Source organism: Peromyscus californicus, unplaced genomic scaffold (genome assembly GCF_007827085.1).
Source record: "Peromyscus californicus insignis strain IS unplaced genomic scaffold, ASM782708v3 Scaffold_4__1_contigs__length_199733344, whole genome shotgun sequence".
NCBI lineage: Eukaryota > Metazoa > Chordata > Mammalia > Rodentia > Cricetidae > Peromyscus > Peromyscus californicus.
The window spans coordinates 45119837-45146973 of NW_026294562.1; the positions used below are offsets into that span (position 1 = coordinate 45119837).

The 27137-nt window shown below is 45.4% G+C and overlaps 1 protein-coding gene across 8 annotated transcripts in view; it reads right to left on the minus strand.

The window, feature by feature from the left end:
• The window catches only part of Prune2 (prune homolog 2 with BCH domain), a 263107-nt gene that overhangs the window by 70429 nt on the left and 165541 nt on the right, over positions 1 to 27137 (minus strand). For all 8 annotated transcript variants that reach the window (XM_052714512.1, XM_052714514.1, XM_052714516.1 and 5 more), the window contains exons 8-9: positions 17956 to 24511; positions 16777 to 17542 (exon numbers count right to left, since the gene is read on the minus strand). In XM_052714512.1, the coding sequence (XP_052570472.1) occupies positions 16777 to 17542; positions 17956 to 24511 (7322 nt within the window). The remainder of the gene's footprint in view (positions 1 to 16776; positions 17543 to 17955; positions 24512 to 27137) is intronic.

Below are 27137 nucleotides of genomic sequence, written 5' to 3' on the forward strand. Positions count from 1 at the left end.
AAGAAAGCTTCAGCCATGGACACCCCAGTGCATTGTAGCAAAAACAGTAGTTGAGAAAAGAGACAACCCAGAAGGGCGGAAAAAAGGAAGAAAAAGGAAAACACTGACTGTATGATTTGAGCTTCTCTACCCATTTCTGCCTAGAATCAGATTAGTTCCTGGATTCCTTATAGTTTGAACTGACTCATGTTCTTTGTTAACTTAAGCCAGGGTAAATTCAGTTCTTGCCACCAGAGACTCAAAGCTGGTGTGAGAGATAAAACTGATTGGGGAAACAAATGTGTATATTCACAGATGTCTTTGTTTCCCTTTTTGTACTTATTCACAAATATTGGTTCATTTTCTAATGTGGCCTGGAGGCATTTAAGGGTCCTGTGAATGTAGTGGTGGTAAAACAAGTGAGTTTACATGTGTACACATCTGTTTATGAACATGGGGTAAGTGCTCCCAGAAAACTCTGGAGCAGCAGTCCTTGAAATTAGTGACTGACTTATTTCCTGGATGAAAGCATCTTGACACATCACTCTGAGAGTGTGTCACACAGGAAGAAGACAGGAGAGCATGTGGCAGAGGTTGTTCACCAGGAAGTAGAAAGCATGGCTGGAACTAGGAAAGGGCAAAACCTCCAAAGGTCTACATGTGCCTGATAGAGTGCTATTTTTATTGCTAATTTGCAGCTATATTTTAATTACTATATACATTTTACTTGCTAGTTACTTTAGTTACTAACTAACAACTACATCTTTATGGAGTACCTGTGAGGGAATTTCCAAAGAGGAGAGTAACCCAGTGGGGAGAACCTACTGTGAATGTAGGTGACACCATCCCATAAGCTGGGGGACCAGACTAAATAGAAAGGGGAGAGAAGGGGAAATCAGAGTACAAGAGCAAGCCAGCAGAGGTCAGGCATCCTGGACGTCCATGATGAACATGCCACACCTCCACGCCATGATGGACTGTCGCCTCTGTGACTTGGAGCCAAATAAGACTTTCCTCTCTTATACTGTTTCTCTTGGGCATTTTGGTCATAGTAGCAGTAGGAAAAAAAATAGAGACTAATGCACATTTCAAAGAGATGACTGACTGAGGTATTTGACAAAGGATCTACTATATTACTACTGTTATTATTTCTGTTCTTAGAGGATTTGGAGTTAAACTAGACATTCTGCAGTGCCTACGAAACCTGTTTGCATTATTATTATTTGGAGAGAGGCTCTGATATAGCCCATGCTAGCATCAAACTCAGTATGTAGCTGGAAATAGTCTTGAATTCATGATCCTCCCCACATCTACCTCACAAGTGCTGGGATTAGAGGTTGGACTACCATGTCTGGTTAAATTCAATGACAATGACTGGACCCAGGCCCTTGCAAATGCTAGAAGGGCATCTACCAAATGATTAAATCCATATCCCATCACTGTGAGTCTTGAAGTTGGTCATGGAACCCAGAATCTAAGACTCATTACTGAAATTTCTGGAAGCTGGGAGCCCTTCACCAATGATGAAACTCTGAGGAATTTTTTTATAGATCCATTGTCAGCTCTTAAAGTATCTGGTATAGGTTGAATTACATCTCCCCAAATTCATATATTGAAAACCCAACCCCCAGTATATGAAATATGATTAACTAAAAAGTAAAGATACATTGTGGATGTGAGCAATATCATTCTGTGAACCGGAGACCCAGACTGAACAAAGGAGGGGAAAGTGAGCAGTTTTTGAAGAATTAATTGAAACAAGGTCTTTGGGAAGGGTCCTAATCTAATCTAACCGGTGTGCTTGTCAGAAGAGGGGATTTGGACACACACAGACACAGACCATGAGAAGGCAGCCATAAGCAAGCCAAGAAGAGAGGACTTAGAGGAAACCAACCCAGCTAACACCGTGACCTCAAATTCTGTCTCAGGGCAATGGGAAATACAGTTTCACCATATAAATCACTCTGTTTGCAGGACTTTGTTAAAGGAGTCACTAACATGTTAAAGGAGCAAACTAACATGGAGCATGATCTTCTCTGAAAAATCACCATGTCACAAAGGAGAACATTCTGGAAGGAGCACATCAGTCCTTCAGTTCATCTCCTCTCCGATGTCCTCTACTGCTGCCTGACAGATCTAGAGACATACATACAAGTTAGGTCCCCAGGATGAGGAGAAACGTTTACTTACATGTGCCCCACTGTACAGTTTAATCATGTTCTACAAACCTAATTTACAAGTCTTGATTAATTTTCTACTTTCCCAAGGGGTACATCGAGCAAGCACACAGGATTGTCAACCTCGCAAAGAGAATGGATTCATTTAGACATTTCATTCTCATTGGTATGTCTTCATCCTGTACATGTAGAAAGCTGTTTATGGAGAAACGACTGCTCACAGAGTTACAGTATAACGGGATTTCATGACCCTGTCTCATACAGCACTCTCATTTTCTGGTTACTAGGTCCCTGGTGATAGACAATAGTACTAGGGTTGGTGCTGAAGATATTGCTTAGAAGAGAGCTTACTGCTCGTGCAGAGAGGACCCAGGGACAGTTCCCAGCACTTCTTCAATAGGAAATAAACATAATAGCTAAAGATCAGTGCATACTCACCACGCTAGTAAGAATCAAGCTTGAAGCCGGGCGGCGGTGGCATACGCCTTTAATCCCAGCACTCGGGAGGCAGAGCCAGGTAGATCTCTGTGAGTTCGAGGCCAGCCTGGACTACAGAGTGAGTTCCAGGAAAGGAGCAAAGCTACACAGAGAAACCCTGTCTCGAAAAACCAAAAAAAAAAAAAAAGAAAAGAAAAGAAAAGAAAACTATATGAAGCCACTGTCAGGGGCTGGAGAGGTGGCTCAGTGGTTAAGAGCACTGGCTGCTCTTCCAAAGGTCCTGAGTTCAATTCCCAGCAACCACATGTTGGCTCACAAACCACCTACAATGAGATCTGATGGCCTCTTCTGGCCTGCAGGCAAAATACTGTATATATAATAAATTAAAAAAAAAAACAAGCTTGAGCTAAACTCAAACTGGAAAATAAACAAATAAAACATCATAAAAGGCTCATGATGGGGGATCTAGCCTCTGACTATACAGTAATGAATGAGGCTTGATGACCTCTGACTTAGACTAATACACAAAGCATCTCCAAGGCCTGAGAGACATGGGCCTTGCCTCTGTCCATCCCAGTCTGATTTTTCTCCATCATCACTACCAATTTTTCCTTAGTTCAAAAACATCAACTCTCCCTTCATCCGTTTTACCTGCCTAATCTATCTCATGCTCCACTCTTGTGACCACAATATGGTGTTTTTGCTCCTGTTTTATTTTAGAAAGAGCTAGTTACTTCTAGAACTTTCCATTTCATCAACCTTTCTGAGATATTTCTGAGATTGGAGGTGGGAAAATGTGATTGCTAACTGGTGACATTTTTATTCCCTCACTTCGTGATTCTCCTGATCATGGGCAGTGGCAGCTCCCAAGCTGGGTTTAGATAACTCAAAACCTTGCTTTTCCAAGCATTATGGAAAGGTTGTGTTTGGTTACTACTTTTTTAACTGGAAGAGATTTTTTGAGGGGAAAAAAAAAAATCTGTCTATAGGTGAAAATATACCTGAATCATGATGGCTTCCAAACCACTTCCCACAAGCCCTGACACTCCCTGCTCGCCTCTCTGGTAAAAGTTCAACAAACATTTGAATGTTGGCAGCATACAGAAGTGTTAAATCAGTCTAGGAGAGGGGATTACAAAGCAAATGGATCAGAAACACATCTGCTCTCTATGAGTCTAAAATCAAGGAGACAAATCCAACAAAGCCACTCCGACCAGCACAGGAAGGGCCAGCTGCTGTGGCGGCCATGTGGGACGTGGAGACACAGGAGTAATGCTTCTTGTGACAGGTGTCCAGTGATTTGGCTGAGGTCTCCAGGTAAGAGCTGGCAATTGATACTACTGGTAAACCTCGGAAGCAATAAAGAACAAGATAGCTCTCTCTCCTCCTGTATTCTGCCTGGCTCCTATGCAGCCATCAAGACTCATTCTGTTGTTACAACCCATGAGTCACTCTCTAGAGCTTGTCATGGGCATGGGCGGGCGTTTGGCCTGATCCCTGTGTGTCCCAGCTGGCTAGTCTGAGATGACTCACACAGCCACTGCCCAGGAGGGAAGAGGATAACCAAAGGAAAATCTCCCCTTGTTCTTCATACCCCACCCCCCACCCCACCTCTACACCACAGCACACACAGGAGTCTGCAGGAAGCATACCGTGACCAGGGTGAACTGTGGGGCCATAGCAGGATGAAGACAGACCTGGATTTTCATTTTCAGCTGCTGCCACTGCCTGAGCTGGATTGATCTTGCTCTGAAGAGGACAGCTGCCCTTTCTTTGCCTTGCTTATATTAATTTATATCAAGCAACTCACCAAAGCTGCAAACTCTGCCTTGATGAATGAACAGTTACCTGACTTCAAGCTTGCCAAGTCCCTGAGCAATGATTCACAGGTCCTCACCGTCTCCCATTTCCAAGCCCTACAGCGTTCTCCCTCTCCTCAGTTCTGAAACTGCCTCCCTCCTTCTGATCCCAGGCCCAGGTCCAGTCCTGATAACATACAGTCAGACTTCCACCTGAGACCATATGGACTGCCACTGTTCCCACACCACTGAGGCAGTACTAACTCAAAAAATCACTGGCTTCCAAAGCCAACATAATACACTTAATGCAAAGTTTTTTTGTTTGAGTCTCAGGACTCAACCATTTAGTCAGTCTTCCCCTAACTTCTGCAACTGCTGCACTCTCCATGCACAACCAAAATCTCTTAGTCTTCCAAGTGTTACTGAAGGCTCTCTTGACTATACTTGGCATACCAAACTCTTTCTACCAGAAACCCTTCTCCTCCCAACCTTTGAACTCTACCCTAGCCCCAATTCTACACTATCTCCAACCCCACCTCCACCCTATCCCCACCTCCACCACCCTATCTATGAACCTTGTTCTTGTCCTCTACCATGAAGGAACTGGAGCAGTGCACTCTCTTACCTTGAAGGGCCCAGAGTCCCTCAGCCATCTCCTTACTGAACTGACTTCATTCTGCTCTTAGCCAGTCAGTTGTTTCACTTCCCCCTCTCGAAGAGGGTGAGAGAAGAGAGTGAATCCTAATTAGCTTAGGATCACATGCAGCCCTTAGGGAAAACATTCTGTTCATAATAAATACACAAGTTCTGAGAGTTTGGTTTCATTTCCTAAATATAAGTGCAAAGATTATAAATGAATTAGGAAACATCACCTTTCTTCTGAAAATCGATGTGTGGTAAGTGTTTTGTTTTACCTAACACTGAGAAATTGAAATTTATGGGCTAAATTTTGCTAAAAGCGCAAAGCCAGTGGATAATGAAAGACCAAATGGGATAAGAACAGAAATTCACTAGGGTGCACCAAAGACAGACCCACCTATGGAAAAGTTAACCTGACTTCTTGTTCATGGGAAAAGGGGGCCATTAGCCTGAAGCACACAGGGCTCCAAGCTTTGTTTAGGATCTGGAAGCTACCTTCTTACAAATCTGCACCTCTGGGGGATGCTTGGGTGCTGCTGGCTTCAAATAACAACAGCCTCATCTTATTTGCTTTAGAGTTACAGGGCGAGGAGGTTCAAGCCATTTTCAAACACAGTTTTTGCTATCCTACAAGAGTTTAATTTGCCAATAGAGATATTTCTAGAAGAGACTTTTTGTTGTTGTTGTTGTTGTTTTGTTTTGGTTTTTTTTTTGTAGTGTGCAGATATGAAATTTCTCAACAATTAAGAGAAATTCCACAGCCTATTTTCTTTACTATTTAAATTTAATTATCCTAGATTTTATGTTCTGGGCATATTACCAATTATAATGCCAAGAAAACTTTCATCAAATGAAGAGTTTGAAATGGCTTAGTCAGAAGCAGCTCCCAGCCTCCTCTGAGGGGGAGGGGGCTGAGGTGAGGGAAAGGGCTGGGTTAGGGCTGGGGCTGGAGCTGGAGCTCTAAGTTGGATAGGGGGTGGGGTGGGTCAGGGGCTGGGTAGGCTAGGTGGGGGCTGGGGGCTGGGGCTAGGGCTGGGTAGGCTGGGTGGGGGCTGGAGGGTTGGGGCTAGGGCTGGGTAGGCTGGGTGGGGGTTGGGGCTAGGGTTGGGTAGGCTGGGTGGGGGTTGGGGTTAGGGCTGGGTAGGCTGGGTGGGGGTGGGGGTTAGGGCTTGGCACTCTCCTGATTGGAAGTGGGTCTGGAAACTAGTTATCTGTGACTAATCTGCAGAGAGGTGAGCAAATGATAAAAGTGTGCCCCTCTCCCTTAAAACACGGCCAGTGCTCTATTCTCAGACAGGAATCTGCCTCGCATCTCTTCTGCCAGGTGAAAATCTAGTGTTATTCTCTAAAGTAGCCAGGGAGCATTTTATCTTTAATTGCTTACACAATTTACTTTCTCGATGAAACACTGACATTTTAAACTTAAAACTGTGCCTCTGTCTCTTGATTTTTCTCAGACAATGGGAACAGCAGAAGCCCATTTTTGAGGGTGACCTATTTCTGTAGCATAGAAATCAGGTAGATCGTAAATGTTCCAAGATTCATCAGAGAAGTGAATGTTGTTATACTAGCTTCAGTAACTTTTAGAAACATACAAAATGTGAACTCTTCAATACTAGGGCAGTCTGCCTATCAAGCATCCAAACATTATAGTAATCATCGCTCAAGAGTCTCAACAGTTTCAAAATGGTCATTTCCTCTAATTTTCTATCTGCATATTCATCCTAGATATAAAGGAATAAAAATTGATTATAGCTATGCAGAGGTGTGTTAGATAATTACCCACAGCCAGGAAGGGGATGGGCAAGCTCACGTCTGCATAACCCTTGGTTCTGAGCTGATCAAAATGAATTGTAGCTCTCTGGTGTCAGGGGCGAGGGGCCGGGCAGAATTCAGCCTCCTCTCGCCCCCTCCTCCCCGCGCTCCAACTTCCCAGCAGCAGGCTTCCAAAAAAGACAGTCTCCATCGAAATCTCTCCTCACCCGATCTAATCTTCCTAAAGTCTGACCAGGACCCACCTACCTTCTGAAGATGACAGGAGGCTTGCTAGCAAGAGGGCCGGAAGGATGCGTGGTTTTGCCTCTTCAGCATCTCTCTACTGGAGCAGTTAACAGCAAGTACAGATTCGCCTCCATTTTCTGGTCACGTGATCCCTGGCACATCTAAATAAGGCTGATCACCTGCCTCCTAGATCTCCTAGTGCATCGGCCTGCTGTGCCTGGGGCCAGAGCAGAAACTGGCCAGAGTGGCATTTGGGAATATAAAATACTCTCTCTGGGTTATGGAGTCACAAATCTCCCCTGATTTTTATGTCATTAAACGAAAGCTGCTGCTGCAACTCCTGTCACTGAATGGATTCAAATTTCTTCAACACACAAGTGTGAAAGAGATTCAGTTCTCAGAAACCTTTAAACACACACACACACACACACACACACACACACACACACACACACACACAGTAGCTCTACAATGTATGTATAAAAGATAGCAATTTAGTGCATAATGAACAATGCTTAAGAAAATACAATGTAGCCGGGCGGGTGGTGGCGCACGCCTTTAATCCCAGCACTCGGGAGGCAGAGCCAGGCGGATCTCTGTGAGTTCGAGGCCAGCCTGGACTACCAAGTGAGTTCCAGGAAAGGCACAAAGCTACACAGAGAAACCCTGTCTTGAAAAACCAAAAAAAAAAAAAAAAAAAAAAAAAAAGAAAATACAATGTAAAAGCACAGGAAAACACTTAAAGAAAAAAATCAGAAAGTTCTAGAAAAGTCAGAATGCCCACCCAGGATTCATACAGCTGCGTGACAGATTAAATATGCTGTAAAAAGGGTTTGAGTTTAAAACTAACTTCACTTACTAGCAAGTTTGCAGAAGACTAAACAGCATGGTACCTCAGCCTACAAGTTCATAGATAGCAATAATAATGCCACTTTAAAACTATAAGAAAATCTAGAGTCCTGTATTCAATACTCAACAACCTCTTAAACCAGATGTGGTGATGCATGCCTATAATCCCATCATTCAGGTGGAAGCGAAAGGACCAGAAGCTTAAGGCCATCTTCAGTTCCGTAGCAAGTTTGAAGTCAGCCAGTGATACACACAAGACCCTCTCCAAATGAATACATGAGTGAATATATGAACAAATATAAATAAAGAGCAAGATAAAAATGCCAGCAGAAATACTGATGTAGTTAAGGCAAGTAAAATATTTGCATAACAGAAAGGAGCATAATAAGTTTTAGTCCAACTGTTGTTTGTTTGCTTGCTTGCTTTTTCTTTTTTGAAAAAGGATCTCACTTTGTTGTTGAGGCTGGTCTCAAACTAATGAGTGGTCCTCCTGTCTCCTAGTTCTGGGATTGCAAATGTAAAGCCCAAACTCTATGCCAACTCTTTTTTTTTTTTTTTCAAGACAGGGTTTCTCTGTGTAGCTTTGGAGCCTGTCCTGGAACTTGCTCTGTAGACCAGGCTGGCCTCAAACTCACAGAGATCTGCCTGGCTCTGCCTCCCGAGTGCTGGGATTAAAGGCAAAGGCGTGGGCCACCACCGCCTGGCTTGCGCCAACTCCTAAGTAGGGCACTTTTGAAACTCAATGTTTGGGGTCTGGAGACTTGGCTCAGTGACTAAGTGTGCTTATTGTTCTTGCAGAGGACCCAGGTTCAGTTCCTAGCACCCACATCACAACCATCTGTAACTTCAGCTCCATGGGATCTGTGACATCCTCCCATAGCCTCTTCAGGTGCCAGCGTGCAATGGGCACGCATAAACTCATGCAGACACAGGCACACACACATACACATAAATAAAGTAAATATTTTTTAAACCTCAATGTTTTGGTAAAGCTGTAGGCTTTATTAATATGATTATAAATCTATATTACTAGATAAACAAAATGTGGATGGTCATAATCATAAAAATCAATTTGAAAAATAACTAGAAATCTTATATGTTAGACAACCCTTTTTCTTTTTTGGTGGGAGCAGGGCTTGAAGGGACTGTGTTAGAATAGGGTAATGGGACAGTTTGGGGTCATCTCTAACTGATGTAATACCAACAACTAAAAATCAAATTATTCAGCAGAATATGATGCTTAATTAAGAGGTTAGAGCTCCTTGAATGAAGGCATTCGGTGTCTTCCTCCTGGCTCTGGGGAAGGACATCAAGGAAAGGGAAAGGGGGACAATTTTTTTTTATCTTTACTTAACTAAAAATGTACAAGATTCATTAGAATTGCCAGGCATCGTGGCGCATACCTTCCACTCAACACCTGGGAGCCAGAGGCAAGCAGACTTCCGTGCCAGAGGCCAACCTGGCCTAAAAGCAAGCTCCTGGCCAGAGTTCCAGGGTGAGACTCCATCTCAAAACAAAACAAGACAAATCATTAGAATTATGAGTAGTTATGAGAAACACTTGGCAAGTAACTTATTCAGCAATGGCCACACTGTGCTTGCAAGGTCACTTCTGGGGGTAGCAGTTCAGCTCTCGAATAGGTACATCTCTCAAGTCAGGAGGAGCCACGCTGTACCAAGAAAGAGAAGGCTAGCAAGCCTGGGGATTGTGTCTGTTCAGGATGAAGGCTGGGAACTGTTTTCAATAGTATCTGTTTCAAAACCCAGAAGTTGCTATGGAAACAGACTAAATTCTCTCCTCCAGGGGCTCAGAGGTTAAGAACACTTGCCAATCTCGCAGAAGAGTTTGATTTCCAGCACCCATGTCAAGGAGCTCACAACTGCCTGTAACTCCAGCTCCAGGGGACCTGACACCCTCCTCTAGATTCTGCAGGCACCTGCAACCATGCATACATCTTCACACACAAGCACACAAACACACACACAATTTAAATGTTTACACTTTGAAATTATGCCATGAGGCTAATCATAAATACTTTAAAAATGTTCAGTAATACTGCATTAAATGGGAAATGCAGGCTATTGGCTGCTGGCAACACTTCCCTCTGTTTGGCAGGATGTTTTCTCAGGTATACAGTTATATAAACAAATACATAGTTTTAAAAAATAAAGTCTTTAAAGAGACAGTAAAATTAATATAAAAATAAGCCACGTAAAGACGAATATTACACAGAGAATCTGGATTGTGTTGTCTTTGGAATTTTTTTTTTTTTTTGGTTTTTCGAGACAGGGCTTCTCTGTGTAGCTTTGCGCCTCTCCTGGAACTCACTTGGTAGCCCAGGCTGGCCTCGAACTCACAGAGATCCGCCTGGCTCTGCCTCCCGAGTGCTGGGATTAAAGGCGTGCGCCACCACCGCCCGGCGTCTTTGGGATTTTTAACTGCAGAAAAACATTTGATTGTAAAAGATGTTGAGTTAAACCAGTATGTATATTTTAAAGATACTTTGACTTCAAAATTTGGATGTAAGGATGTGTTGCCTTGGAAAGGAGGCTCTGCTTTTGTTTCCACAGAAAGCAAGAGGTTATGGATTTGTTCCAGATTAAGATACATCAGGTTTGACCAGCCAAGACCCCCTGAAAGGTCTCCAATGACACCATGGGCCAGATGATCCAACATCCAGAATAGTTTCAAGGCAACTGGCTCAGACAATGCAGACTCATGGACGATTCCATAATCCTAAAATTTTCTTTGTGTCTCCATAAGATACAGCGCCCCCCTCCAGCAGGAAGTAGTAAGAGAGGCTACGCCCAAATTCCCAAATTATATGTAATTTTACTTTGTTAAGGTTAAAACCTTCCTTTTTGAAAAAAAAAAAAGAAAAGGGGAAGTGCTGTGGGATGTTCTGTATGGCAAATGTGTTGCTCTGATTGATTAGTAAATAAAACACTGATTGGCCAGTAGTCAGGTAGGAGGAAGTATAGGCGGGACAAGGAGGAGAAGAATTCTGGGAAGTGGAAGGCTGAGTCAGAGACACTGCCAGCCATCGTGATGACAAACAGCATGTGAAGATGCCGGTAAGCCACGAGCCACGTGGCAAGGTATAGATTTATAGAAATGGATTAATTTAAGATATAAGAACAGTTAGCAAGAAGCCTGCCACGGCCATACAGTTTGTAAGCAATATAAGTCTCTGTGTTTACTTGGTTGGGTCTGAGCGGCTGTGGGACTGGTGGGTGAGAGAGATTTGTCCTGACTGTGGGCCAGGCAGGAAAACTCTAGCTACACTCAGGCTGTACCAAGTCCTGTCTCAGAGTTAGTACTTGAGCAAAGGTATTAATTTACTCTTATATGAAAGCTGTTACTGTTTTTTAAGAAACACTACCTAAATGCAATAAATAACGTTCTGGTTATTGTATTGGCAGAAAGGACACAGTAGACATCACATTCTTCAGTAGGGTTGACATTGTTTTCTCAGAGCCTAATTGCTACTTTCCAATGATTACTTAATAAATTGAGTTTTTAAAAGTAAGATTGAAAAGGTCTTTAAAGATATACTGTCAACTGCTGCTGGAGTTGAGAGTATACCGGATGACAAAGTAGAGCAATTGTTCTTTTCCAACAAGGAAAGGGACCCCTAGACTGAAGAGATTGTAACAGCCAGGAAGTGGACAACAGATGACCAAAAAGGACCAAGAAAAGCTCTGACCAGGCATACCTATTTTTCTCGATGAGGTTCAGTAAAATGAATAACAACACTCGAAGAAATCTAAAGGAACGGCTCTAAAAATCTTGGGGGAATTGCAATGGACAGACATTTAGGAGTACCAGGAAATAAGTAACCATGATCTCATATTACAAGATTTAAAAAAAAAACTTTATGAGAGAAAGTTGCATATTATTCACAAACTAAGTGCAGCACATCCCCTTTGGAAAGGGACTAATAAATGCTTGAAAATCTCACAGCCTCATTAAAAACAAATTATGATAGCTGTGTATGGTGGCATCTAGCTGTGATCTCAGCACCCAGGAGGCAGAGGCAGGATGATCACTCAAGTTGAAGGGCAGCTTGGTCTGTATCACAAGTTACAGGCCAGCCATGGCTGTGCAATGAGACCCCACCTCAGGAGAAGAGTGAGGAGGGAAACAATTATGTTGGACAAATGGTTTTTATTTTGTTGTTTGTTTGTTTCTGCTTGTTCAATTAGGCAAATTTGCAAGGCACTTAATATTTGGCAGTCCCTATTCTAAGCATCAGGGGTATTATACTTTATAAGACAAACCGATTTCTGCTTTCTGCTTTCTTGGAAGTTGCAGTCTCACAAATGGAGACAGAAACTAAATCAACAAAAGAAATGAATGGGAGCTCTCTTCAGATGGAGAACAAGCAGTAGAAAGAAAGTGAAGCGGTGGGATGGAACATGCTCTCCAATTTGCATGTGGGGCTGTGGAGATGTTGTAGGATGTCACAGAATCCTTCGTCTCTGTAAGAGGGCACTACCTACATCAGTTGTGTCGAACAGAAGGGGCAAAATCATTGCTGACTTGGGATCAGTATGCTGTGGAATAATCCTTCTGTACACTGTGAATATGTATTATTCTCATTGGTTAATAAAGAACTGACTCATCTATAGCTGGGCAGGAAGAGACTGGTCAGGAGAGCCAGACTAGGAGGATCCTGGGAAGAAGGAGGGCAGACTCTAGACTATCAAGGAGCTGATTCAGAGAGAAGCAAGATGGGCATGCAGTACTGAGAAAAGGCACAAAGCTATGTGGCAAAGCATAGATAAGAAATATGGGTTAATTTAAAATGTAAGAATTAACTAGTAACAAGCATGAGCTACTGGCCAATCATTTATAATTAATATTAAGCCTCTGTGTGCTTACCTGGGAGCAGCTGCCAGCACAGGAAAACTCCGCCTATACCAGTAGCTTAAATTCTCTAACTCTGGAGTGACTTTTGATGGCCTTTGTTTCAAAGGACTCCCACAGAACCTGGGAATAGACTCCCTACTGCACTAGAGAACAGTTCACTGATCAGGTGCCTTCCTGTCTCTGTACTTCTCAAAGACTGAAGCCATTGTTCTCCACTTCAGCCAACTGTACAGAAAGCCATCTGCTTGCCTCTTTAGCTCTTCTTTTCCCACCTTGCTCCCTGCAGGCTCTCTTACACTCTGATTCCCAGGTGGTTTTGGCCAATGAAGGCTCTGGTGGTGGGAGATGAGAGGGATGAGGGAGAGGGAGAAGAGGACAAACTGACCGGGCTCCCTTCTTATGTGAGGCAGACAAGCATAGGTGCCACCTTAGCCCAGGACCCTGTTTGGTTCTCTCTCTCTCTCTCTCTCTCTCTCTCTCTCTCTCTCTCTCTCTCTCTCTCTCTCTCATGTACACACAAAGCAGCCTAATTACTTCACCTGCACATGCTATGTACACATACTCTGTGGTGGTTTGGTGAGGATGGTAACCACAGGCTCGTATATTTGAATACTTGTTCTGTAGTTGGTGGAACTTTTTAGGAAGGATTAGGAGGTGTGGCCATGTTGGAGGAGGTGTGTCACTAGGATTGGGCTTTGAGGTTTCAAAAGCCCATACTGTCCTAGTTAGCACTTGCTTTCATTCTCTGTCTCTGTCTGTCTGTCTGTCTGTCTCTCTCTCTGCATGCTATTTATTGATCAAATGTAAGTTCTCAGCTACTGCTCCAGTACCACGCCTGCTTACCTGCTGCCATGTTCCCCAGTACAATAGTCATGAACTCACCCTCTGAAATTTTAGGAAAGTTCTCAAATAAATGCTTTTTTAGAATAAATCTCCTTGATTATAGTGTCTCTTCATAGCAATAAACAGTGACTAAGACATACTCCTTACCGAATAATGTAAATAGCAACCTCAGAAACCCCTTGGCCCCCTCTACTTGCATCAGACTACATATACTGCCAGTTTTGAACAACAGTATAGGTTTCTCGGGCTCTAATAACAATCAAATTTAGAGAGTCTCTATTCAAGTATAGTTCCAATGTATGCAGATATGAAAAACAGGAGTGATAGATACACCCTGAATCGGTTTTGGATCCTTATGCAGTAAGGCAAACTAAATTCTTCAGGTAAACCTTTATGGAGAATCTCCCTACTTACTATCTTATAACTACGTGTAATTGTACATACGATTAAAATCAGATGCACTTTGGGAAGGGACATATACAGTGGAAATAATAAATATATGACCCACTCTATCAATTAAAAATGGAGGACCACCCAATATAAGCCATCCTTTCTTTAGATCTCATAGAGACCTCGGGCTGTAAATCGGGGGTCCCTGAGCTCTCTCGTTCACATAGCCTCTGTCCATGTTGACAGTGTACTTACTCCCCTAGCATCTGTACCACCACTGTGCTCCAATAAAGTCATCTTGTTTTTTTTGTTTTGCTTTCAAATTTGTATAAAGCCTTATTTTAATAATTCTTTGGCAAAGAGGCCAAGAACCTGGAAATATCCTGCCCAGACTCCAAGCCTCAGTAATGTGTGGGGACCACTCAGACTGGCCGAACTCCTTGGGGTAGTCACCCTTCTTCTCACTGCTCCCTCTCTGGCCTAAATCCTCCTGGGTTTGGGCTGCCACTTCCTTCCCCCCTGGAGCCAGGACACTCGCTCTCAGCTACACTATTACTGTACCTGGACCGCGACACTATTCACCGTGGGCTCCTCACACTCTGCTGCCATCTTTGTAAATGTGACTGGATAACTCCTCCCTTGAATTTTCCTAATTTGAAAGTTTAATATAACCACTTTCTTACTGTGTCCTACTATACCAAGACGCCCTGCTTTAGAAAGCCGTGATGTTGGGGCTGGTGTGATGGCTCAGCGGGGGTGGGGGGTGGGGGGGTGGGGGGTGGGGGGGGGAGAGCTTGTCGTCAAACCCAACGACCTGAGTTCAACCCCCGCCGGGGGTGGGGGACACACAGTGGAAAGAGAGGATCGCTCCCCAAAGTTGTCTTCTGACCTCCACATGTGCATTGTGGCATGCATGAATGAATGTACAAAGACAGACAGGCAGGCAGGCAGACAGACCGACAAATGTAATTTGGAAAGAAAGCCAGGCCGTTTCATCCCCCTCGACACCATCAGTTTCCATCAGCTTCTCCTCTGTAGGCAGCTCTGCCACTCATCCTGGCATTTCCAGTTCAGCCAGGGGCACACTTTGGACTCCCACAGGCTAGAAGCCAGCAGTACAGAGGGGCAAGTCTGTGCCGCTCCTTCCTCGGAGCAGCCAGGTGGTACCACCTCACCTCGGCACAAGAGCTGCCTCTTGTAAAGCACCCGAGCACGAAGCACCACAGCTACAAACATTCGGAAACCCCAAATGAGCACTGGAGGGCTCTGACTTCCGTTTCCTTCTGTCCTCCAGCCCCTGGAGCTGGAGCCACACAGCCTCAGCAGGAAACAGCCACTGAGCGGAAGTACCCCCCTCCGCTGTGATGAGAAATCTGTGTCCAGGCACTGAAGGAGCTGGGGGTGGGGGTGACAAGACTGAGATGTCAGGAACAAGATCTGACTCAGCCGCTTTCAAAACTTCTCACCAAAAACTGACTCTTAGCCTCTGATGCGTTTCAGCGGGCAATGGGGGAATCCAATTAACCAAGCTACGGATGTTGAAGAAAACATGTCTTTCTGTGGCTGAGCTTTATTGACAAGCACTGGGATGGAAATGAGAGATAGAATTTCAGTCTAAACTTTACCATTCCTTGTTTTTAAATGACATCAGCAGCCTATTCTCTCAGTTTCCTCCATCAAGGCGGGAAATAGGACCAACAAGGCTTGTCCTGTCTCAAATGGCAACTGGGTAGACTAAAGAAAATGACATTCTTGTTAACGTATCATCACTTATTACAGGAAGGTCTGTTCTTCAGGCATCAGATCCCCAGAGAATGAATATAACTGCCCACAATTCAGCTCCAGGGGATCTGATGCCTCTGTAGGCACCCAGCACTCATGTGCACATGCCTAAACACACACACACACACACACACACACACACACACACACACACACACACACACACAATTAAGATGTAATAAAATAAGAATATTTTAAAAGAGAGAAAATGGATATATTAACACCCAAGAAGGTTGATTTTGAAGGTCTCATGAAAAACAAGGAAAGGTCTAACAGTGTCAGCACACCCCAAACCTTGAAGGCAGGGGTGACGTTCTGTTTCTTGCTGCCCGCCCTTTGGCTTCCCATAAACAGGTCATAGAGAAAAATCCTACACTGGATGAACAGAGGGTGCCATCACTGCTCTGACTACCACTTGACAGCTCTCAGCCAATCAGAGCAGGAGTGTGGCGTGCTGATTTTGAGTCTGCTCTGGAGTTTCCTGACAGTCCTTCCCCCAAGCCAGGTGTTTATATGAAGCCCCAGAACGGCTTTTCTGTACAAAAGTCAGTGTGCCAACAAGAAAGGCGGGGGCTTCGGCGTCCCTTCATTTGAGATGCGTCTAGGACAATTACAGAAACATCCTGAGCCTTGAGTTCCTTCTCTCCCTCGCCTACTGTTCTTCCCTGGTCCCCAGCATGGAAGGGTCGTTGAGCTGGCGAGTACAAACTGCCCTGCACACAGTAGGTCCTGGAGATATGCTGACACCCCCTATTCCCGTTCCTCATGCCCATTTCAGAGTCACATAGGTACTGAAGGCAGCAGGGTACAGACTGGCCGCAAATCTTCATTTTGCTGATGGTTGTCTAGAGACTGCTTTTGCCGATGACACATCCTATAACAAATGTCAGGAAAGGTCTTCTCACCCCGGCACCCTCACATTTCACAACCACTCGCTCTTTCTCTGGTTTCTAAATGAAATAATTTTCATTAAAAAAATAAATAAATAAACCTAGTGTTTTGCTTACCCATTTGGTTTTGGCTTCCTGGGTCTCGGCTCAAGGAACTGTGTCTCCTCCTCCATTTCCTGTGGAGGGATCCTGTTTTTCTGGGACAGGGGTGGCGAAAGCATTTCCCATTCATTGTCGTGGGTGGCGGCCTGTGCTGGAACTGCATCTAGACCAGCTTGACCTCGTCTCCTGCTCTTCCTTGATTGGCTGCTCAAACCAGTGACTTCCTCTAGTGCTAAAGGGTCTAGAGGCTTATTTCCTCCCAGAACCTGGGACTGGGGGCCCTTGTCCAAGCTGGGACTCAAGAACTGCTCCATAGTTCTGTCAGGAGACCCAGGCCTGGAATCCCTTGTTTCTGAGGATGGATCACCAACCTCACTGTGTCCCAAGACCATCCAGCTCTGCTCCTGTGCAGGAATTTCAAAAGATGCCCTCTTGTTGTGGTCAGAAGACATTCTCTCTGCAGACCCAACTTTGACTTCATTGAAAGACTCAGGCTGGCATGTGCCTGGGACCCCTGCTAACTGAGTGTCTGGTGGCTGTGATTCTCCAGAACCTATGGATAATTGTTCTAATTCAGATAAGTTTTCTCTTGCTTCCCAGGCCTCTGGTTTCAATGGTGAATCTTTTTCATGGCTTACAAGTATGTAATCCACAGCTAGTGCATGAAGGTCTTCGCTTTTCTCTGCCCATTTATCTCTATCACATTCTAATTCTGTCTGCTGGGGCCCTTTTGCGGGAATTACTTTCTCTTCTTCTAACTCTAGTATCTCCTTGCTGACACCTAGAATATGAAAGTGAGAAGGAGAGAACAGGCTTAATTAACACATTGTATGATCTGTGATCTTCACAAACAATCACTTAAAAAGAGACAAGCTAATACATATTTTCATTTTGTGGGCCTGTTCAATTTTCTCACGCACAGGGAGGTTTCACAATATAGTCATTACATTGACATATACTGAAGATGGTTAGACAATAGATTGGACATACAGTTACTTTCTCTGCCTGCTTTGGTAGCAATACTTTAACAAACACACTAATTTAATTAATACTGGTTCCTTGAGGGTGTAGATATGTGTGTATTGCGTGCGTGCGTGCGTGTGTGTGTGTGTGTGTGTGTGTGTGTGTGTGTGTGTGGGTGTGGGTGTGGGTGTGTGTGTGCGCGCGTGCATGCGCGTGCGCGTTATTGCTTACCGTTTGGTGATCTCATATCGCCACCTGCTGGTGAATCTGAATTATCTTCTGTTTCTATTTCCCAGTCAATGTTTGATGGAGATGACTCTATGTTGGAACCTGTTCCTCCTACAGGTGAAGAGAGAGCCTCAGGGTCTTCATGAATATGCAGCACAGTCATCTGGTGTCTAGGCTGCCTGCTGTTGGTCTCAGAGTGGTTTTCCTCCCTTTGATCAGGAAGAGCAGAAAGCAACATCTCCGCTGCGTCACTCCCCAGAGAGGCATCATCTGGAGACCCAGCTTCCTGTGCTGTTTCAGCATCACCAGTAGGTTCTGTGAGGTAGGACAAATCAAAGGGGGGTGTGTATGGTGCCAGCGATTGCTTCAGCGTGCCTTCTTCAAATGGAAGATCGCCACCATAGCGGAAGTGTTCAGGCTCTTTCATCAGATCCTCATCAATAGTCTGGCCCATGACGTCATATTCAAAATCACCCCAGGAAGCTTCAGATGAACAGATGTCTTGCTTCCCTGCATCCCCATCAAGCGGTGTTTCAGGATGGCCCTCTGACAGCGTTAACTTACTCATGTCGTCTACAGTGCCTGTGGAAGTAGTGAGGCCTGAGGCGTCACTGAAACTGTGGTCGAAGGCAGCTTCGCTTACATCCAGGCAGGTGTCTGAGGCTAGCAAGATGTCAGTGAGCACAGCAGGGTTCTCAGAGGCAAGAGGCTGCTCACAGTCAAGCAAGGCTCCAGTGCCTGTCTGACTTTCAGGAAAAAGATCGTCTGGCACCCAAGAGTCGTTGCCTTCTGTACTGACCTCCTGGCGAGTTACAGAAGTGTCAGCATCTACATTTCCAGTGCCTGGGATCATCCTGTCCACCGCTTCCTCCTCTGGGTTGGCGTCTTCCTCTAACACTGTTGAGCCTGTATTGTTGTCTCCAGGCGTATCAGAAGGTTCTGAGGCACTTTTGGAAGAGGCGTGCTTAGATGAGCCGTTTATGTCCGCCTGACTGTTGATTGGAGGCAGTGCTATTGCGTGTTCAGAATGGGGTTCTGAATTGTGTGGGAGGGATTCCTTCCCAGGTTCCTGAATAGGGTCATCATTCATCGTTGGCTCAGCGAGGTAAAGCTCACCGGGTTCCACTTCAGGTCCCAGGTAGACGGCTGCGTGCTTCTCCATCTCTTGCTTTCCTTCAGAATCACGGCACACATCCGGGCTGCTGGAGGCCTGAGAGTTGCTGTCATGGTCACAGTGAGTCAGTATGTCAGGATTCTCAGCATCTGCTTGAAAAGTGAAAGGTTGTTTGACATCCATCCACAAGTCAGGTGAAGCTGAGGCCACTTGCCCACCCTCTTGGAAGTTGCCATGTAAAATATCTGGGACAAAGTTATGTTGGGGCTCACTGGGGCTGGGGCTCTCCCATTCAGAACTGGACTTCTTTATCAGTTGTGTGGTAACATTGGCCACAGGGAGATTTTGTGTGGCGGTGCTTGAACCTGTCACTTGGCTGAGATAGGGTTTTCCTTGTTCCCACCAGTTCTCTTGTTGGCACTCTGTGGGTGAAACCCCAGGGCTGATGAATCCATTTTCATCTCTGTTAGTAAATTCTGGATCTGCAGGGTGCCAGACAGACAGCATGGATTCCTGACACTGCTCTTGGGTGAGAGTTTCTGCAGGAAAGTCACCAGTGGCAGAGGACATGGCTGTGTGTTGTCCAGAATCTTTGTCTTTAATTTGGTTCAATATTACGAGCTGACTGAATTGATTGGCATCAGAGTCTAGCTGCTTTGGTTGAATGTTCCAAACTTTCTCCTGTGACTTGTCCCCACTACTATCTAGAAAGGGTGACTTTAGTTTATCACTGAAAGGACTTATATTGCCTGTGTCCGCAGGTTCACTATCACTCTGAGTGGGTACACCCCAGGGGCCCGAATTCTGGAATACCGGAGAAGTTGCCTCTAACTCACTCTCTGAGTTGAACAACTCTGCGGACACACTGGCATTTGGTCTCCCTTCCTGTAGAGGGCTGTTCCACCACTCACTACTGTCAGCCGAGAAGCCAAGCATTTCCAGTTGAGCAGGGTCTCCACGCTGGGGCTCGGCTCCAGGAGACACCTGCCATATGCTGTCTCCCATCTTCCCTCTTCCTGCAGCGTTGGCCTCCATATATGTGTCCTGTGTACCCATCTGCATGAGTGGGGACAAAATCCACTGACCAGGGCTGCTTTGTTGGCTGTCACAGAACGGGTTCAACTTGCTCTCTTGCTCTATTGGCTCTGAACTACCCACAAAGACAGAAGACTCAGACTTGGGATCCTCTGTGGTTAAGAACTCAGGTTCATGCAATGGATCGCAAGCCCCAGATTCACTCTGAGAAACTTGGCATGTGGCCAAATGGAGGTCCTTCTCTACCAACTCTTCGTCACCCTCACTATCATCATCAGAACCGGAGCTTGTGGCTATGACCCTAGGATCCTCTGGCTGCACAACTTCCAGAAAGTCAAGTTCATTTTCCTCTTGGTGGCTAATCATTGCATTTCCTTCCTGATATGCATGAGAATATTCTGAATATTTATCCGTTCCAAGGCTGGATGAAGAAGATGAGTCACCATTGATGGACTCACTTGGAATCTCGGGAAATTTAGGATCCTTGTGATCAGACATCTTTCCAAACCCATCCTTTCTGTTTTTTGCAAAGTCCTTCATTTCAGTAATGACTTCTACTTGGGATTCAGTGGAAAATAGTTCTGATTCTTGGTGCATCTTGATCCTGCCATCTTGATCCTCTTTCTGAAGTTCAGTACCAGGTCCATGGGTCCAGGAGGACAAAGCAACTGAAGAATCATTTAGGTCAGGACTCGACACACTTGAATGAGTACACTCACTAGAGAGGCTGTCTCTGTCATAATTTCCTGGTGAAAGGGCTTCTGGGAATCTGTTCTCAGTGCTCTGAACTGCAGGATTCGTAGCTGCCTCATAACTTATGTGACTATCCCACACATCACTATCTATAGGGCCATCCCAATCGGCAAAGTTTTGAGGAGATTCATAAAGCAGCTTTTCATTTGCTCTTTCTGGCTCTAGAAGGTTACAGTCTTCAGTTTTCTCAAGTTCCATTTCTGATAAAGGCATATTTTTTATTAGATTAATCCTACCGGAAGTCACGATGGTTTCACCCGAATTTCTGTGATCCATGAAAGAGTCTTCTTGGGTGTCTTTTGTCTGCAAATTACTTGTGGGAGTCTCTGTTTGCATGGCAAAGGAGTCTGGAGTGCAAGGCTCCTTCTCAACTTCTAAAGCTTCCACTGGTCCCTCAGTCTGAGGACTGGAGGTGACTGAAAGAGAACTGATTTTGCCTGACGCACTGCAGATTTCTTGGTGTTCAAATGCAACTGAAAAAGACAGTTCCTGGTCACTGGGCTCTTTTCCAGAAACCCACAAGGCACCATCTGCCTCAGAGCCTTCCGCTGCCTCCTTGTCGAGATGCCCACTGCCAGAGGCTCCCGGGCCTTCCATCTCACTTTCACTCTGCCCGTATGTACGGCCTGTCCATGGATCTGACTGTGCAATATGTTCTAGACTTTCCAGCCTGCTCACCAAGGATGCTGTGCCACCTTGGGACTCTGTCCATGCATCCTGGTTGTCAGGCTGAGATGTAAGTGCTGCTGACTCACTGAGTCCATAGGCTTCTAACATGTGACTGCCCTCACTATTTACCGAGTGTCCAGGACTTTTAGGAGGCCAACTGCTTTGTTCCATATCCGTAGTATTGGGTGGACTTGATAATCTGAATGATGGCATATCTTTATCTCTCATGACAGAATCCCAAATACTGTTTGCAATTAACTGCCCACTCTTCTCATTCAGGGTATGGAATTCACTGGGACCAGTGTCCCCGGTGGACTCGGCAGAGGCAGAGAGGTCCCAGTCTACCTGATTTGCTTCCTGATGCTCTGTGCCCCATGGTTCCAGCTGCTTCACTGAGAAGCGGGTTTCAGGTTCACTGTTTGCAGCTGTATAACCTTCTGCTTGACCGTCGCCACAGATCGCCACACCCCCACTGCAGTCGTCCCAATCCAAGTCATTATCCATGTCCGAGATTGTCGCGGTGGACTGTGTGTCTTCTAGAATCACTCGGTTCCATGTGTCGAGGCTGTCGGGGGCTGCCTGGCGTGAGGTGGTGTTGCTGTGTAGAAGGGTGAGCTCTCGGTTTGCCTCATTGTACAGTTGCATCATGCTAGGGTCATCGTAACTGGATGGGCTGCTCTCCCCCACGTCATCCTCCATGGAAGCCTTCTCATCTTCTGCACGCTCTATCTTGACTAAATCTTTATCTGGGTGATGTGTGTCATTTCCTTCAGGCTGATCATCTGCATGAGGTGATGCCCACATGTCTAGGTTCCCAGGACCAGAACCAATTCGATTTCTCTGAGGCTGCTGTGGTGACATTGCAAGAGCCTCAGCCCCTTCTGCAGGACAATCAGTGTCTTTTGCCTCAAAACCATTCTCTTTAGCAAAGGGCTTGTTTTCCATTTCCTTTTCATCTCCAGCGTATGTTGGTGAAGTGTAAGAGTCAGAGGTGGAGTAGTTGGTGTCTAAGGGAGATGGGACCGAATCTTCTCCTAGGTTGGATGCACTGTAATCAGAGCATTTATATGACAAGAAGGAATCTTCCCAAGGAGCTAATACATCTGACCCTCTTTTCTTAACACTCTCCTCAAAGAGGTTCCAGGAACCTTCCTTTTCATACACCTTCCCTCTGGCTTCAGGATCCACCAAACCATTCTGGTCTTCTCCTGGTAGTCTAGAATTATTCCATGTTTGACCCAGATCAGAAATGGGGCTTCCAGATGTAAGAATATTATCCTTGGAGACACTGCTCTTCTTGCCCCAGATGTCTGGAGCTGCATCTTCATTGACCTCAACAAGGGGATTGTCCAGTAGATCTGCAGCAGGGAAAGAAAACCCACTTTTGGCCATAGCCCACTCATTCGGGTCCTGCACAGAAGGCCTCTCATTGTTAGTGGGATGAAGATTCCAAGTATTTTGCAGAGTCTCACCATTATCTTTCTTATCAAATGCACCCCAGGCTGGGAAGGGCACTGTAACTGCAGCTTCAACAGAATCTGAGGGATTTCCCCAGGGCTCGGGCATCGTTGTTGGTGAGTGACCTGAATGCCACAAAGCAGCAAAGTCTTCTATGAGGTGGTTTGTCCCTTGAGGAGAGGCATCTAGCAACTGTGGCTTCTCTACGGGCAGGTGCTGACACTGTAAGCTCTCTTCCTTCTGGTCCTGGATATCTTGGCTGCCCAGCTCAGGCTGAGCAAATTCAGATTCCCAGGGATCTGACTTTGGGAGTCCAAGACTCTTTGGTTGGAATGCGGAATCTGAGGTTCTCCTTTCAACAGGGCCTGGCTTGTGATCTTTCCATGATTCAGGGCTCTGGAAGACAGACTCTTGTTCACTGGAGCTCCATGCATCTCCAACATTTTTAGAGTCAATTTCCAAGCCACCCCACCAGCTGCTGCACCGTGTACGGGTCTGAGGTGGCCCCAGGTGGCCCGTGTCAATTGCATTTTGGATCATATCTTCTGGATAGAGGGGGACTGGCTCTTCAGCCGACGGTGAGATTTCAACAAAGCTATTCATAGGTGTTGGTGGGATCCTCTTTGGAACTGAAGGGATATTCTTCAGCCTTTGCGGGGAAGAAGGTTCATCTCCCACAAAGCATGTCAGGCTTAAATTTCTTTCAGAGTTATCTCCTGAGCTTTCTTGTCTCTGGACAAACTCTTCATCAAATTCCACAAGGCTGTCTTTCCCAGCCTCCGACAGAAGTGAACTGGAGGAGTAATTAGACATGTTGATCCCCATCTCACCAAGTCCTTTAGGCCCTGCAGAGAGGTTTCCTTCCGATGAATCACTGTTGGGGAAGTCATCTTCTGGCGAGTAGTCTGCAGAATGGGAAGATGGCTGGGATTGCTCAGAAGCCAGGGGTGCTGGGTCAAAGTTGAAGAGGTCAAAGTGTTCACTGTGTTCCCCAGAACACACGTGTTCCTCTGCAACAACTCCTTCGGGAATGGGGCTGTAGGAGTCAAATCCTGGGAGGAGGCTGTGGTGAGGCCCAGCACCCTCTCCCACCGGGCTGTCATCACTGAGGAACACTGAGCTCTCCTTGGATGAACGACTGCTCCTGATGGTGGCCAGACCACTGTCAGGACTAACAAGGTCTATGTTGACATCCACCTGAGCTTGATTAGAATCACTGAGCTCTGGGGGGTTTTCTATGAAATTCACAGAGCTGGGCTGTGGCTCTACATCAGAACCATACAATTCCATAATCCCGGAAGAGCCCTGGGACAGGGGGGCGCTGCCTGCCACAGCTTCTGTGGAGGATGTCCGACTGTTGGAGACCATCTCTGCACACCTCCTGTTGATGACTTCCTTGACAAGAAGAACCACCTGCTCACAGGTCACAGAAGGGTCCTCCTGCTGGTATACCAGGATCTCATCACAGCCACATTCAAAGGGCTCCAGTTCCAGGCAAGGGTTCTGACTTTCTTCCAATTCACAGCAAATCTACAGGGGGAAACGGGTTTGTGTGAGCATGCAGCTGTCCCTTGCATTTTGTCTTTCTCAACTTTTCACTAAAAATTTGTGTATTTTCACATATATGTGCCACATTAATTCATTTCTTACCTTCTTTTCCTCCATCTAACGCCTTTCATGCCCCCAAATTCCTCTCAAATGCATTGTTTTTCTTTATTTTTTGTCATAAACACATACACAATATATATGAGTAAATATATGATATAATTTGCTGAGTCCATTTAATGTTTCTCATATACGTATGTTTTTAGAGATGGCCACTTGGTATTAGATAACTAATTAGGGGGCTCATTTCTGGGGAACACTGATCGTCCTGGCTAGTTTTATGTCAACTTGACACAAGCTAGAGTTATCTGAAAGGAGGAGCCTCAATTGAGGAAATGGCCTCCATAAGATCTGACTGTAAGGCATTTTCTTAATTAGTGATTGATGGGGGAGGGCCCAGGCCATTGTGAGTGGTGCTACCCCTGAGCTGGTGGTCTTGGGTTCTATAAGAAAGCAGATTGAGCAAGCCAGTAAGCAGCACCCCTCCATGGTCTCTGCATAGCTCCTGCCTCCAGGTTCCTGCCCCATTTGGGTTTTTGTCCTGACTTCCTTCAATGCTGAACTGTGATGTGGAAGTGTAAGCCGAATAAACCCTTTCCTCCCCAACTTGCTTTTTGGTCATGGTGTTTCGTTGAAGTAATAGAAACCCTAAGTCACTGATTCTCCCTTTATCAGCAGGCATTAATTGCCTATGTCCCTTCTTCTAGGGTAGGATCTTGTGAGCTTTCCCCCATGTACATTAGCATTTCAACTAGTGCTATCATGGTTTGGGTCTTACTTAGGCAACCACATTGTTGAGACTGCATGGGTGGAGCTTCTCTGTCATATATGAAAGACAAAGTCTAAGCAGACATTCTGGCCCTCTGACTCTTGCAATCTTTTCACACACACACACACACACACACACACACACACACACCCCATTCCACAACATTCCCTGAGCCTTAGGTGAAGGGATTGTGTTGTAGATGTGTCAGTTGTTCTATGAATTTTGATAAGTTGTGGCTTTCTATAATGGTCTCTGTCTGTTGCAAAAAGAAGTTTCTTTGATGAGGGGTGAGAGTCACAGTTATCAGACTGGATCTGGGCACAGGATGAGCACTGTGGGAGGGGCCTGGACATTGGATGTGGCAGGGGTGGGCTAACGTCAGAAAAGCTAATCAGACTGCGGTGGCATATAGGACATGCAAATGGGACCAAATCTGGGGGTTGAATGGTGGCCTTAAAAAAAGCGCGTGCGCTTGTGTGTGTGTGTGTGTGTGTGTGTGTGTGTGTGTGTGTGTGTGTGTGTGTGTGTATACATGACCATTTTTGTATGTTTTCTATTGGAGGCTAGAGGACAACTTCAGAGTCATTCTCAGAAATGCTGTCTACCTCATTTTGAGACAGGATTTCTCACTGGCCCAGAGCTTATCAATTAGGTTAGACCGTTAGCCAGCAGGCCTCAGGGATCTCTGTCTCTATTTCCCCAGTGCCAAGATGATAAGCCTGTGCCACCATGCCCAGCTTGTTTTGAGGCAAGTACTTTATTTACCAAGAGAGTCAACTCCCCAATCCCTCCTCCTCACTATTTTTGTGTTTTGCTTTTATTCTGCGACAGTGTCTCATGTCACTCAGGCTGATCTCAAACTCATTCTATAACTGAGGATAACCTTGAACTTCTGAGCTTTCTGCCCATGGTGCTTTGGGTGGGAACCCCCGACACACCTTAGTCTTGGGTATTTGAACACATCATCCCCAGTTGGCGGTGCTGTTTGGGGAGGTTTAGAAGGTACAGTCTTGCAGGAAGAAGTACATCACTGGGATGGACTTTGAGATGAAAAGCCTTGGACCACTTCCAGCTTGCTCTATCTGCTTCATGATAAAGGATCTGAACTGTAAGATCCCTGCCCCAGCTGCCATACCTGCTGCCTGCTGCTATACTGCTCTGCTATTATAGATTCTAACCCCCCAGGAATCATAACCCAACAGAAGCTCTTTCATTGTACAAGCTCTGAACATTGCCTTGGTCACGGTGTTTTATCACAGCAACAGAAAAGTAGTATACTGCCTCTAGCTCTTCAGTGCTGGGTCTATAAGAAGAGTGTGCCACTGTGCCAGGCTGATGTGGTGCACGTGATTGAACTCAGGACTTTGTACATGCTGGGCAAACAGTCTATTAACTGAGCTATATCTGCAGCCCATTATTTTTCTTAATATAAAATTAAACTGTGAGGGGCTAGAAAGATTGCTCAGTGGTTAAGAGCACTGGTTGCTTTTCCAGAGGACCCAGGTTCACTTCCCAGCACCCACATGGCAGCTCACAACTGTCTGTAAACTCTAGTTTCAGGGGATCTGACACCCTCACACATACATGCAGGCAATACACCAATGTACAAAAAATAAGAAAATAAGTTATTACAAAATTAAACTGTGTCCATCTGTCTACAAAGAAAGCCACAAACAACTGAGACCCAGGTACCACTGCACTCAGCTTAGTCTACCGCCAGCTCCTTCTCGGGCTCCATCAACCTGCTCAATCAACTTAAAATGTAGATGAGTCAGCTGTTCC